The following is a 14,214-nucleotide window of genomic DNA, read 5'->3' on the forward strand; positions in this document are numbered from 1 at the left end:
CTAATTTAAACCTTCAATGTTTCTTAATTTTTAATTCGGGTGGTATGAAACTCGGTACCACCCGATGGCTTACTCTCATTTTAATTATTTATTTACTTATTTTAAGTTTCCCCATTTTAAATGTATGCAGCATTGGTGTGATGTTCCTGTTGAAGATTCAACGAGAGTCATCACGCTGTATCTTCCCGACGTTGTAAGAGATTTGCAGAGGATACTTCTACATTATGGCGCTATGTCTGTGTCAGAGTAAATTACATTTTATTATAGTACAATTTTGTTGGTAAAATCCGAAATTTTGTTAGAATAATGCTCAAAATCACTACTTTGATAAATAAATATACCACAACTTGTTAAATCTAACAATTGGTTGTTCTTATTGTAGGATGCAACGCTTTATGCCTAGGATATTAGAATGAAGGCTGAAGGCTGTGAAGAATCTGATGAAGAATTTTTGGATTTTGTTATTTCAATTTTAAAACGTAAGATGGCACTATAGCTGGATGTTATTTATGAGTCAAAATCCTCTCCATTTCCTAAAAAGAAATGGAGAGGCCATTACTTATCTACGGTTCAAATTGTATCTAATTAACATCAAATGGTTTACGGTTTATACATGAAAATAAAGGGTATTTAGGAACCTGTTAACTAAAGAGTATTTAGGAACCTGTCTATTTATTAATCCAAGTATCTTTATTCGACCACTCAAAGATCTTTCTAAACTTTCAAGTACTTGTCCTGAAAACATAACAATTCCAATCATAGTCCTTACACCTCTCAACAAAGACGGTTATTCAAAAACCGAGGTCGTGAAGGAATACAATTGGGGACACACACACCGACACAGGGAAAGCAGAAAGCTCATATGAGTAGAAAGAAAATGTATCTGGTGAAAGCCCAGAATGTCAACTAATGAGATAGTAAAATGATTATTATCCCCAAATGGGAAGTGGTAACCAAAGCCTAAAACATATACAATCATCAACTGGAAGTGAGGGCAGCTCATACCAACACACCCTGCTCTCTCACTTCCTTTGTTAGAATTTAGAAAGGCCTCCAAATAAATTATACTTTACAAGGTTAAAAAAAAATGATATCAACAAGTATGGAACCACTGAATTTACATCTCTTATCTATGGAATATCTAAGTCAGGCTGCTCGGTTTTGCCAGCACAGTTTCCTTTCCGAAGATAGAGCGAATTGGCCACGACAGCATCACTTATCAGGCCATCATTCATATCAAAATTCAGACGTCCCTTGATCTTCCTGGGAGTACTGAGAAAACACACAAGAAGAGTGTAATCAAATAATATGAATTTATGATATTAGATGGCCGACAAACTCTCTTATTATTCATGGACTCATATTATTCGTCTTTGAGTCGGGACAATATAGTTGATGGCTGTTAGACAAATACCTATTCAAGCGGTCGTTAATGGCCGTTAAATCTTTTGAAGGGCTTTGATAAGCATGAGTACTTTCCCCCACACACGCATAATAACTTTTGGATCTGGGTGAAATCAGAGCGTCCATCTACAAGGTCAAATTGGAGAAATATGTCAGCTTTATATGATTGTATTACGAGTATGTGTAGCAGATATGCATGCATACTACTGGAACTGTTTACTATGGAAGTATCTTCAACAGACATTTTAAGGGTTTTCATTTGATTCTATGCATGAAAGTCTGTTTGATCGATGACTGACAGTCTGACACTATATTGAAAGGTGTGATTAAGACTTGAGGCGCCCAACTAAATACTATTCCTTCATCGTTCTTAAGCATGAAACGGATAAATAACAAAACTACAAGAGAGGTAACAACTGACAAATACCTTTGATGATCGCAAAGGAGAGACATAGACATTGTGAACTGTTGAGACTTTCTTGGGGGACATGTCTGGAAGACTTGGGAAACCAGACACTTTAGGTGATCCAGGGCATCGACCTAATTTGCAAGAGAAGTACGAAATAAGGAACTCAAATAAAACTCATTTCAGTCTTCTACAAGGAAAAATACAAGGCATTTGAGAATCTGGGGGAGTTTAATTTACGAGACAACGAACCTTCACTGTTATCATTTCTTTCAGGAATCAGACCGGCCTTCATACCTGTTCCTAGAGGATCCAGCTCCACAAGAAGAGGCTTCACTGAAGGAATAAATACCTCATTGTAAAATGTTATTATGTCAACATGATTCTGCCCCTGTCTCTGTTACAAAACGATCAAATGATTAGCCCTAGTAATCAGGGAAAAGGACTTGAGCAACTAAAGTGATTAGTTGTCATATTGCTTACTCCATTTCCACGTGCTGATGACCGATCAACAAATACACTGCGAAAGACTGATAATTTACATATAGGTTGATTGCGGTAGTGACAAACAATATCCTTGAAGGTTAACTTCACATGAGAAATCTGAATGGAGACACGTTATTAACATCAGTGATTATTGCAGGGAGCAAAGATCTGGGGTGTGTTTAATGTTATATCATTACTAGCAAACCAACCTTTGCTACGCCATAGATAGAACAAAGAATGATTTGGTCAATGTGACGGTTGAAAAAAAGAGAGGTTCGCTGATTCAAAATTTTCTGAAAAAAACTATACACAATCTCTCTGAATTGCTGAGGCAAATCAACCCCTCCAGGGGTTTCCTGCTTTTCAAGCTTTTCGCGCAGCTTTTCAACTATAACGTTGATCCTCACAGCAGCTAACTTCATAGTCTACATTCAAAAACATAGAATCCGGTAAATTTTATAGCAGATCTAACCAGCCAATCATATCTCTGTTTCCGATTGAACCGAAGTATACCTATTTTTTGGTTTTAGAATATGGTGAAATGAGAGTAAGGGTGTATTCCCCTCCCACCCTTGCTAACCAAATAAGTGACTTTGCATGCCTCCTTATCCCTCCCCTCCAACTCCTCTAATCCAACCATGCCCTAAATGATTCACTAAACTGTACGCGTTCTTATATAAATGATTCACCAAACTTGAAGGCAAGGAAGAACAATGATTAAGAGAAACCCAGAATACAATTTTTAAAAGCCACAATTTCAACTCAAAGTAAATTAGCATCAAGAACCTACAAATGCCCCCATCTAACTTACCTTCTAAACTATCCCTAAAAAAATGACGAAGCGAAATATTGAGGCGCCAGACCTCAATCTAAAAGCCTCTTAAAAAACTCTCAGAATCCTCCACTCCAAATATTAAGAATATGATCGCTATAGCGACAGTCGAAAGGAAAACACTTATGAAAATGACGTTTACAAGATCACTATATAATCTACAAAACAATTGCACATGATGACTGTATAATCTACAAAACAATTCCTTTAAGGTATACCTTGCGAAAGAATACATTAATCACAGTCTCAGCGCATGTTTCACCTCCACTCCCTGGATTTGGCCTAGATGGACTAGAAGCAGAACAAAAAAGCCCGAGGTTAGTAAAAACATTCAATACTTTCTGAACACAGAAAAGAAAAGGGTGTTGACGGGAAAACTGAATCATTATGGAATTTGTAGTGTTTTACCTAGCAAATGCAGACTGCAACGCTGGAGGAGTTAACTTATGCTTGAGGCTGTTTATTAATGGATCCTTCCTTGGAGACGTAAAGGAGTTGCGCTCCACTAGCACACTCCGATACTCCGTGGCGGCTCTCTTTGGGGACCTGATGTCTCCATTTTGTCCTACAAAAAAAAAGTATGTTTGAAGGATCTGGCGGAACATACTTGCATGGATATATCGCATATTATACTAAGACATTCTTACTAATACACTCTGGGGGAAGGCACAATAACATAAGCCTTGGTGCCTTGAAAGGCTCCCATACATGGCGAAGTATACGGGTAAGCTGTACGTAGCTTTACCACTGTCTTGACCATAAAGAGGCGGATTATGAGTGGCCTACAATAAAATTGGCATCGACCAACTTCATCATGTTCCAAGCCCAAAGAATAGCGAAACATCAGCAATTATTAGAATTTTGGAGAACAGCGTGTGTCGTTGTCACATGGATAAGGTTGAAATGCCCCCTAAACTGGACACTTCCCCCCTAAACTGGACACTACTTTTGCGTCAGGTGGGCATTATTGTTGTTACACTTAAATGATGAACATGAATACAGGTAGTCAAGTAGTTGCAACTTACAAGTAGGGAGGGACAGAATTATATTAATACCTTCTTCAGTATCATGCTTCAGAGGAGGTAAGCCTCCACAAGACACAATACTGTGCACAGCAATAGCATCCAGTGATGGCATAGGCTCCGCCAGTAAACCAAGACGACTTATTTCTGCAGACAGAGACGGTCTTGCAATTGTCAAAGAATTGTACATTGAAGAGCCCTTTTCCCACACCATGCTCTCCAAAAATCTCTCCTCCAAAGAGTTTAAATGCCTTCTAAGCTCTCTAGGTAAGGAATTCTCATGTCTGATGAAACTTTCAATCACTTTGCTAAGATCAAAAGCTGTAATTCCAGTTTTCTCAAGTACAGCTGGAAACAACATTGTCACCGCCTTATGAGTAGCCAAAACTAATTCTGCAGAACAAGCAAGCATGCACCTATGGAACCTTTCGTTGGTCAGCAAAGAAGTGAGATTTTTTGCATGCAACATTTGAGCCTCTGCAGTGCACATTGCTTCCAAGACCCTGAAGTACAACTTCAACGCCTCCTGTTGCCTTTGTTGGGCCCATATAGAGTCAAGCAAGGCAGATTTTGGTAGATCCTCAACATTAGATGTATCTCCAAGAACATTTTTAGGAAAAATGGCCTCCAAAATTATATGGGCCCTACGAACAACCTCGCTACTTACATTCCTATCACATGATGTAAAGTACTTCTCCAGCTTAGGAGATGGCTGTGATGGAAGGGGAAAGATAACAGTACGAAGCCACTTAATTGTCGTCATTGCGGTGCTAACAGGGGTAGGAGCTCTAAAACTAACAGAACCACCTGCCCTACTTGCAGCATGCACGGGTGATCGATATGGTGAAAATTGACCAGTGATAGTTTTTGTCGGAGACGCCATTGTATCAAATTTTCTCTGCAGCAAAAATAAAGAAGAATGAAATAAATAATAAACCAATTTTGATACAGACTAATTAATTGCTTTTTCCTTCACAATTCTAGTGAAAACTATTCCAACTTCTGGCAATGTGACGCAAATAGGTGAATCAAAAGGAACAGCATTAAAACCATAAAACCCATCCCCTCACCATCCCGAAAAAGATATATAAAGCCTCCAGAAATGAGAAGCGTGACAGGGACTGTTATTAACAATATCGATTTGGTCAATGCAGAATGATTGCAAACTGTATGGGCTATCAAGAAGATTACCTTAGTTCCACTCATACACACACCACCACCAGAGAGACTTCCTGAACCGAGTAAGCTGTCATCCTCATTTAGAAAGAGTCTCTCGTCAACATCACCCTTGTTCCAATCTGCAGCATAGTAATCTTTCTCTAGTATGCAAATATATGTTGGAAGTGAACACTCTTCCAGCAGATCTTCAAAATAAGTCAGGCCGTCTGCACTCAGTAAATAGTAATTATAAACAAATCACCCTGCTGAAAAGTAAAGGATAGTGGAATTGATTATTCAAAAGGAGTTGTAGATAAACCTGGGTTGATTTTAACTAAGTTTTCAGACTTGAATTCAGAAGCTGGTTGCGGCATTTTCTTCAATATATCTGAAATAAGATCATTAGCTGTTTCCACCATCCTTTTTACCTCATCTTCGGATGTGTCATATTTCTGGCAAAGTGATGAAATTAGGTTTACACCTCTCTCCGTTTTCTTCTCTGAACAGCCCAAAAAAAAAAAAATCATTAACAATCTGTTAAAATATTTCTTACAGAGGAAGACTGCTGTTCAAGTGTTCAACTCCTCTTTGAGCTTGAGCAAAACAATACCAATTAAACATTGAAAGGCAAAGTAACCAAAAGAAGTAGACATCACTTGGTTAAGAACAAATTACCGAATAGTGGGGAGTCATGAAGATTGAAATTCCTTAAACGAGTTGGAATATGAATGATCAAGATAGCCTGTACCATATTTCACCTTTCATTAGAGCAGTACAATAATTATCATTCTGAAAATAGTGAGGAACAATAGAAACCAGATGAGACAGCACAGATTACAAGATTACGTGTTCGTTTACAAGCGTCATCTTTTCCAATGATGGTAAGTGTTTAACTATAAATTAGGATCCAGAAACATAGAAGACATAGAGGTACAATGTACCATGTATACAACTTACCAATATAGAAACTAATCCATGGATGCAAGATACTAGGTCTCTGGAACTGCTAAAAGCATGTACTCGAAGGGCCAGAAACAGCAGCCATCCAAATCTGGAGTAGTCGGCCATGTGATCCGGTGAGGAAGTGCTTGTAACAGCTGGCTTTAACTCAGCTTCACTTGTCTTGAAAAATTCTTTGAATGCACGCTTGTAGTAACTTCACAATCAAGATCAACACAGCCACCCATCAATCTCACAAAAATACTCACCAACAGAACATCAATTAAGTAACTCCTAGCTTACCAGTATGGAGTAGAAAGCTAACTAATACAACGTTACTCAATATCAGAATACTCATACATCTTCGATCCCCTCCATTCATCATTCCATCATGACGTCATCATATGGACATGAAATGGACTTATAAAATAATGACTGAAGAAAGAGGCTACAGTATGCCTGGTCTTAAACTTTGGACGGCCAAAAGAATACAGAATACCCAGAAAACTTCCTCATTAGTATTATGTCTACTTGTTACACAGTAATCCAATATCTTGATTTCAAGCGAACTCGCCTTGAGAATGTAAAGTTAGTGAAATGCAAAACAAAATTTTGGAAAGAATTTCCTTCTCAATACATGTAAATCAAAACAGGACATTCATAGCAGCGCAAATACCCATGTGAAGAAAAAAAGATTTTACTATTCCATATCAAAATTTTAAATTTATATATAAAAAAAAAAGGAAAACAAAGTACTTCCAAGAGTGCAAGTTCTTTGGACTGGTTAACGAAGGGAGTTCGCCGACAACCTTTTAAAAGCACTAAACCTTTCTTTCTGAAGTCTACAAGACGTCCAACCAGTGGAGAACTTAATATTTCCATAAAATCTTGAGATGGAATTAATTCAATGCGATTAATTACATCAGCGTCACAAGGTTAAAAACCCTTAAGTTTGTGGGAGGCATGGAGAATAAACACAACCGTAATAAGTCCTCTATCAAAGATATCATATCCACCTACCATACTTGCAACAAGTCAACAACGATTCACAATGTGACAGAACACAGCCAGTCATAGTAAAGCTACCATTCTAATTAATGACAAAAAATAAGCCCTCAGTCAGCATAAGCATGACCAAACCATAGTATTGATAATCATAAACATGCAGGCGGCTAAAAGAGAATCATTTCTAATTTTCTATCATGTATCAATCATATTCATGCCAAAAACACTAAAAAGCAAGTTATGAACTCAAACAAGTCCGGCAAAAATGTGTGAGATGAATAAAACTTACTTGCTTAGACAGCTTAAATGCACAAAATTGGCTTCTAACTCCTTTGCCTATATGAAGAAACAGAGAGAATGTCCAAGTTAATACTTAATATGTTATATATAGATATTTGGAAAAGGCCGGAATTTTCAGAAGTATCACAAAACTGAACCTCTAGTCTCTTTTCCCATTCTAAGCCGTATATGTCACTTAATACCGGGCCAACTCTGGCAACAAATTGAGGAAGCTCCTTGAAGAAGTCAACAAAGCTGCAGCATACAAGAACAATTAGCCACAAAGCACAACAAGTACGGCATTTTACCGAAAGACACAGATAAGCAAAATTACTTCAGTTTCACAGCTCTCAGGATTTGGCATAGAGTAAGTCCTCTTTGATTAGCTGCCTCAATAGCCACACCTGAACCCGTCACACCCAGTCGCTTAACAGTAAAAAGGACAAAAGCAAACAAGTATCTCTCCATCTCTTCTGGCTACAGGAAGGAAAAAACATACCAAAATCAAACCATGATTACACCTTGCATTTAATAAGAAACAAAAGAAATATTAAAATAATCAAATCACACACAACATATACCGTGTTGTTTCCTATTGGTGACATATTAGTCGGCAAGATGTTTTTGCTCTCTCTTAAGACCTTTAAGGCATCTGTATATCTCCTTTCATCAAGGGAAAGTTGGTTCTGCAGCCAAATTTTACATCCAATATGTAAATCAACACGACAGAATATAAAGTTACTGAAATCGGCACAATTAAACAAGTTCAAAAAGGTAAATAATTTTCTCAAGCACCACAAAACTAAAAAAGATGACAGTATAAAAATTTACAGCAGAAAGCATGAAACTTTACTATTATATTGTCAATCTGTCATCAATAACAAATTAGAACACGCGAGTAAAAGTAAAGAGTCATCATAAGTTAGATATAGCAAAAAAAAAAAAAAAAAAAAACAATTAACAAGATTTCCTAAGTTTCAATGTTTAGTAATTGTCCAATAGCTTGGCTTGGGGACTATATTATGCTACGAAAATGAGAATCACATAAATAAATAGGAAAGTATGATATGTGAGTCTATCCAAGCTAGTAGTACATTAGCTAAACCATTGGAGTAATTTGTAGCTTGAAATTATTGCAGCTCGAAATCTGATGTGGCAAAGTTAAGCTAGTAGATTGTTGCTCAACCATTATAAAGAGAAACGAAGGGAGAAGATGACTTGGTAGCCAACGTGACGGAACAAAAGGGCTAGTAAAAACAATTGTTTACTTTTAGCTAAAATTTCCAATTTATTTTCTAATTGCATAACATTACTAATTCTCTCCTACAATTTCCGATCAAAGTTTACCCTCCTAACTCTAGATCATAGCTCTGCTACTAGTAAAGGATAAAGGATAAAATTACAACCTTGCAAAGATCAGAAAAACGAGCTTCAACATCACCAATGCTGCCGTTTACAACTATCGAATTCGTATCCTTTGAATCCTCCATATTCATATCAGATGAACTCATCAAAAGATCACCTAAAACCCTGTCCAAAAAATCCACCACCATAAACACAACAAATCATCAAAAACAAATATTCAAAGCTAATAAATCACTACTATTAACAACACTAAATTGAGGAAAACTAAATCAGAAGCTTAGATCTGCTCAATTCACAGCACTCACACATCACAATCAACAAAACAGAAAACCCTAAATTCGACAAAAAGGCGAAAAGATGGAAACTTAATTGCGAGAATTATAGGAGTTACCGTTATACGAAGATCTGAATTGAAGAAAAACCCTAGAAATTAGGGATTTTGTTATTGTAATTGATTGTGTTTCTCTCTCTTGATTATTGAGTTTGTTTGTTTGTAGGTGAGTTTCTCTCTCTAAGATTGGGCGCCTTGTTTTGGAATCTTGAGTAAGAAAGCGCGGGAAAAAAGTATGATGGTATGGTATGTATGTATGTCGGCATGGTAACATGGTAAAATTGGCATACATGTATATGGTGTCTACCAATTAGAGAATGACATGTCATGCTTAGTTGTATGAGTAGCTTTTTTACCGCCAAAACCTCGTTATTGTTTTAAACTCTCAATGTTTATCGAGATTCAACCTTTTGTTAGTTATATATTATGGTTCCTTGCTAAATTAAAAGTTACGACTTTTTTTCCCTTTTCATAAAAAAAAAAAAAAAAAAAAAAAAAAAAAAAAAACTCGAATAACTATTTTTTGGTAAAAAATATAAAATGCAAATAATTGAATTATTGACTAAGATACTTTGAAAAAAAAAAAAAAATGGGTGGTCTTTCATTCATGAGCGGGTTTCTTTCTTTCGTGGGACGTAAATGACTTTTTTACCCCTTTTGCATCTCATTCACTCTGCCAACCTTCCTTTTATCCCAAGTCAATTTACGAAGAAAAAAAAAATCACCAATCAGGGTCCCGCCACCGCCGGCCAAGACTCCCTCCACCACCGTCGGATGTGACCGCCAGTCGCCACTCACATCAACAACCTTCACCATCGCACACAATAACTCGCAACTCACGCGTTTTTCTCGCACTCTTATTTCTTCAGTCTATCTCTCTCACTCATGCTCCCCCTTTCTTATTTCCAGGCAAACTGGAATCTTATTTCCAGTAGATGTATCATGTATGTACACTTCTCCATCTATTTTGTGTACCACCAATGGCCTCGTATTATAATCTTTCTAGGATATTAATATGTACTTATAGCCTTGCTTGTAGGGATGATAAGTAAGGGCGAGATTCAACTGAAATCGAATTAATTTGAAAGAAAAAATTCTAACTTTTAAATGCTAATACCATAATCCGATATTTAAACATCTGTATCTAAATCCATTATTGCAAATCCTGAACGAAATTCATCGATCAAATGATACTCGAACCCGATCGTTTTTAAAAATTAAGGCTTCAGTAAACTTGAAATTTTAATTCTTGTTATGTAAGATGAATTTTAATTTTTATGTAGATACCATTCAAATTCGGATTGGATTTAGGAGTTGAATAGGGTTTATAGAGAGAAGAGAGGATTTGTTATTGAGAAGGGTACTATTAGTAAAAATTATGACAAAAAGTATGAATGAGCAATGATGAAAAAAATATGGAGAATTAATTAAACTAGTTTTAAACGTGTGAAATTCACGGTCTGTTTTAAAATTTGTTTATATTTTCTCCATTTTTTTTATCTTCCATCTGCTTTTTGAAGGCCAAAGTTTCTGAACTTTAATCGTAAATATGTTGAAAATAAAATATTTACTTATTATCAAAATATCTTTTGTTTAATAATTTTTTCGACAAAAAAAAAACAAATAGAAGTCGGAAGATATGGTCAAAGATCTGTTTTGAGACCATAAAAAAGCAAATGAGAAGATAAAAAAATGGAGGAAGTATTAAATAACGCGAATAACATTTTTACAATTACTGTTGTAATTTGTACAATAATTAGAAAAATAGAATTTAAAGTTTGATCTTCCCCATTAACAAATTAAACATTATTGGTCTACATAGTTTTATGTAGATCTGTCAAATTGACCATAATTGCAAATATGTCTGAACCTAAACCGTTTTTCATGGTCATAAACCCTTAAATCTTGAAACGCTACCCTAGACTAAATTACAACAAAACAACTTGCTAATTTAGGACCAACACCTAGATGTGTTAAATTATGTCCCGACCTGTAAACCTAATCGACCTGATCTACTTTTTCCAAGGTCAAGACCGATAAAATATCAACATGGGACCCGTTTAACCCAATCCTGAAGCAACCCATTAATTTTGGGTCAAAACACCACCCGAAATGACCCGTTTAATCCAAACCCGAAATGACCCGTTAATTTAGGGTCATCCAACCCGAACGAATCGTCATGTTAGATTAAAGATGATTTAAGAATTTTATTAAAATATTAATAATCTATATTTGTTTTTATACTTTTGAAAGATGATTTGAAATAATAATAATAAAATATTAGTTTTTATACTTTTAACTACATAAAAAATTGAAAAAATAATATTATAAAATTTTGTAATTAAATAATAAATAATAATAAAAATAACTTAATTTCTATAATTGTGGCAATATAATTAATACTTATATAAATATTTAATATGATTAAAATATTAATATTAAATATGTTTTAATTTAAAAAAAAAAATCTCGATTTAAAAATAGTGTTAAAAAAGAGCGTTCGACACCGTATTTTGACCATAATCCAATCCGTAACCCATATGCACTGACCTATATTCTGACCTGACCAGTATGACCTGGCTTACGTTCCCACTCGTTCGACTGGTTTGACAGGTCTACCAATTCTATACGTCAGGTGAGCTCAACCTTATATAAAAAGATAGCGAAAAATATTTATTTAATGCACCTAAAATTAATTTAAAGTGATCATAATACTCATGATTTGCCTGGTGAATCATAATTTCAATAAAAGAAAAGTCATTTATTTGACAATATTAATTAAGGTTGGTCTTCTCCAAATAACAAAAGTTACTTAAAAAAAAATACGTATTTTATTACATGTATTTATTCCCAGAAAAAAAAAGGTATGTAGTGGTTTAAAGAGATCTTAGTTACGAATAGAATGGTTTTGATTTTTTGTTAGAACTAGTCGCTGCGTCGCGCCCTACCGGGCGCGGAGCCTCAATTTGACTAACATTTGTTATATTTTTAATGGTAATTGGCTTTAGTTAATGTGTGATCTGTTTTAAATTTTTAGGTGAATTATTTCATGTAGTTGCCTTCTACCATTTAACAAATTGAATGGCGGTATTACACAACCACCTTGGGCAGGGTAAATGTTATAGAACATCGCTGGAGCTAGCACGCACACGTACTGGAAAGCCATGCTGATCGTAGGATTAAACCGTCTTGGTAGGATTCAGTTAGGAGAAAAGTAGGAATATATATAATTAGTACTGTTCCGGGTGTAATTCCAGAGCAAGTATCTTTACCACCCGTGGCTTGTAGAATAATGTCTTTGGTTGAACCCTTCTCGCTCCTATCGTCTCTCTCGGCCTTTCCTGCAACAATGAGCGAACTGAGGGCTTGGCTTTGTGCCAAGCGTACCCACTCCGACGCCCAAGTCAGTGAACTTAGAGGTATAAGTTGTATATTAATTGGCTAGGAATGTATTGTAGAGAGATAAGGGAGATATTACCAGATGAATAGTGTATTTTAGGTTAAGTTGTGGGATCCTTTCCTCAATGAAGGTTGAGGAGCATTTATAGGCTTTCACCTTTTGTCACGTAGTGGCCAAGTGGCCAAGTGGCTTATTAGGTGGAAAGACCGTTCTACCCTCGGCCGATGAACCTACGGCGGCCGTGCGAGAGGATCTTGGATGTGAGTACGCGGACATGTCCCGCCGACGAAACTGTATCGCCGAGACCGGCTATCGGGCCGATGGGTGCATCGGCTAGCGATCTAAGTCGTTGACTTCTTTGTGGATATCCTTGACCTTGCTCGGTGTGTTGACTTGGTCGGCGGTGCGGGAATATGCCCCATCAATTTGCCCCAGCGTAGTCTATGCCGTGGTATGGGCTCAGATGTATCTTTGAGCATATATTACGCACCAAGCAAATTTCGCAAATTTTTCAGATCGGCGTCTTCTTGTGTATCGGCGTGGCACTGTTATTCCGCACCATATACCATATCCCCCTCCACATGGGTGCGTGAAGGGTAAACCGATGTGGAAAGGAACAAGACGCTGGCCGAGACCGGGTGAGAGTCTTGGTGAATTTGATTGCCCCGGCCGGTGCCTCTGGCTTGGTTTGTCGGAAGCCGGCGGAGACTAGATGCCTAGGAATTTGTTTGAGGGAGATGAACAGTCGAAGAGATGTGAATAGGCGTGTTGAAGACGCTTGGTCACTGTTGCATTGATTGACATTCAACATTGCGACGATTGACATTCGCGGTTGCATGCTTGACACGTGTGTGTTCGCCGATTGGTTGACGCTTCATGGTGTGCCCTGATTGGTCCTTCTTCATGGGCTTTTCTCTATAAATAGGGTAGTTATTCCGTGATTTTGGCCTCCATTTTATTTTCGAAAATTTTTCTCTAAAAATCTTCCATCTCTCCAAACTTTCAAGGGTTTCCTTCTTCTTAATCTTCGGAGAATTTGATCGTGAGTGTTTTTCTTCAAGGTAAACAAGCAAACTCTTTATTTTCCTTGCTAATAATTTGTCGTGAACCATGTCTTACGCCGATCTTTGGGCCTAGTAAACTGCGTCGGGAGTCCTAGAGTCTCCTTCTCTCGAAGTTGATCCTCAAATTCGGAGGAATGGGAGGATTCGACTCTTTTGGTGATCTCGGTGATGATTTTGGTGATGATACGGAAAGGTCTCGTCCTAGTGAGGGGAGACGGTACGTCATGGATCACGGCTATGTCTGTAAGATCCGCCTTGATCCTGCTTGGTCCCGTAAGCTTGCCGTTGTTCGTGGGAAACTTTTCGAGGATCATTTTTCTTTGGTAGGGGATCGAAATTGTTATCCTGGAGAGGGTCGGATTTGTATCTTTGCCCTCCGCCGGCCATCTTGGCGTGTACTGCGGCATTTGGAGTACGGGCTCCGGTTTATTTGAATGGGTGCGTTGTGGCCATAATTAGAGCCATGAACGTTCTTTGTTGCCCAACCGCACCCGGCCGGCTATGAGGACCATAATTGGTTTCG

General features: G+C 37.2%; 1 protein-coding gene across 1 annotated transcript; it reads right to left on the reverse strand.

Annotated features, from left to right (window-relative positions):
* Nucleotides 1–880: 880 nt before the first annotated feature.
* LOC141612077 (retinoblastoma-related protein-like) lies at nucleotides 881–9,493 on the reverse strand. Its single transcript, XM_074430787.1, has 19 exons — nucleotides 9,288–9,493; nucleotides 8,938–9,061; nucleotides 8,113–8,217; nucleotides 7,866–8,008; nucleotides 7,690–7,786; nucleotides 7,542–7,588; nucleotides 6,266–6,464; nucleotides 5,984–6,050; nucleotides 5,628–5,807; nucleotides 5,342–5,535; nucleotides 4,184–5,048; nucleotides 3,537–3,693; nucleotides 3,347–3,419; nucleotides 2,506–2,721; nucleotides 2,294–2,413; nucleotides 2,063–2,207; nucleotides 1,832–1,944; nucleotides 1,415–1,530; nucleotides 881–1,272 (listed from the first exon to the last, which is right to left on the reverse strand). The coding sequence occupies exons 2-19, from the start codon at nucleotides 9,040–9,042 to the stop codon at nucleotides 1,131–1,133; spliced, it is 3,084 nt and encodes a 1,027-aa protein (XP_074286888.1). The 5' UTR covers nucleotides 9,043–9,061; nucleotides 9,288–9,493; the 3' UTR covers nucleotides 881–1,130.
* Between the last annotated feature and the right edge of the window lie 4,721 nt (nucleotides 9,494–14,214).

Source organism: Silene latifolia, chromosome 1, assembly GCF_048544455.1.
Source record: "Silene latifolia isolate original U9 population chromosome 1, ASM4854445v1, whole genome shotgun sequence".
Classification (NCBI taxonomy): Eukaryota; Viridiplantae; Streptophyta; class Magnoliopsida; order Caryophyllales; family Caryophyllaceae; genus Silene; species Silene latifolia.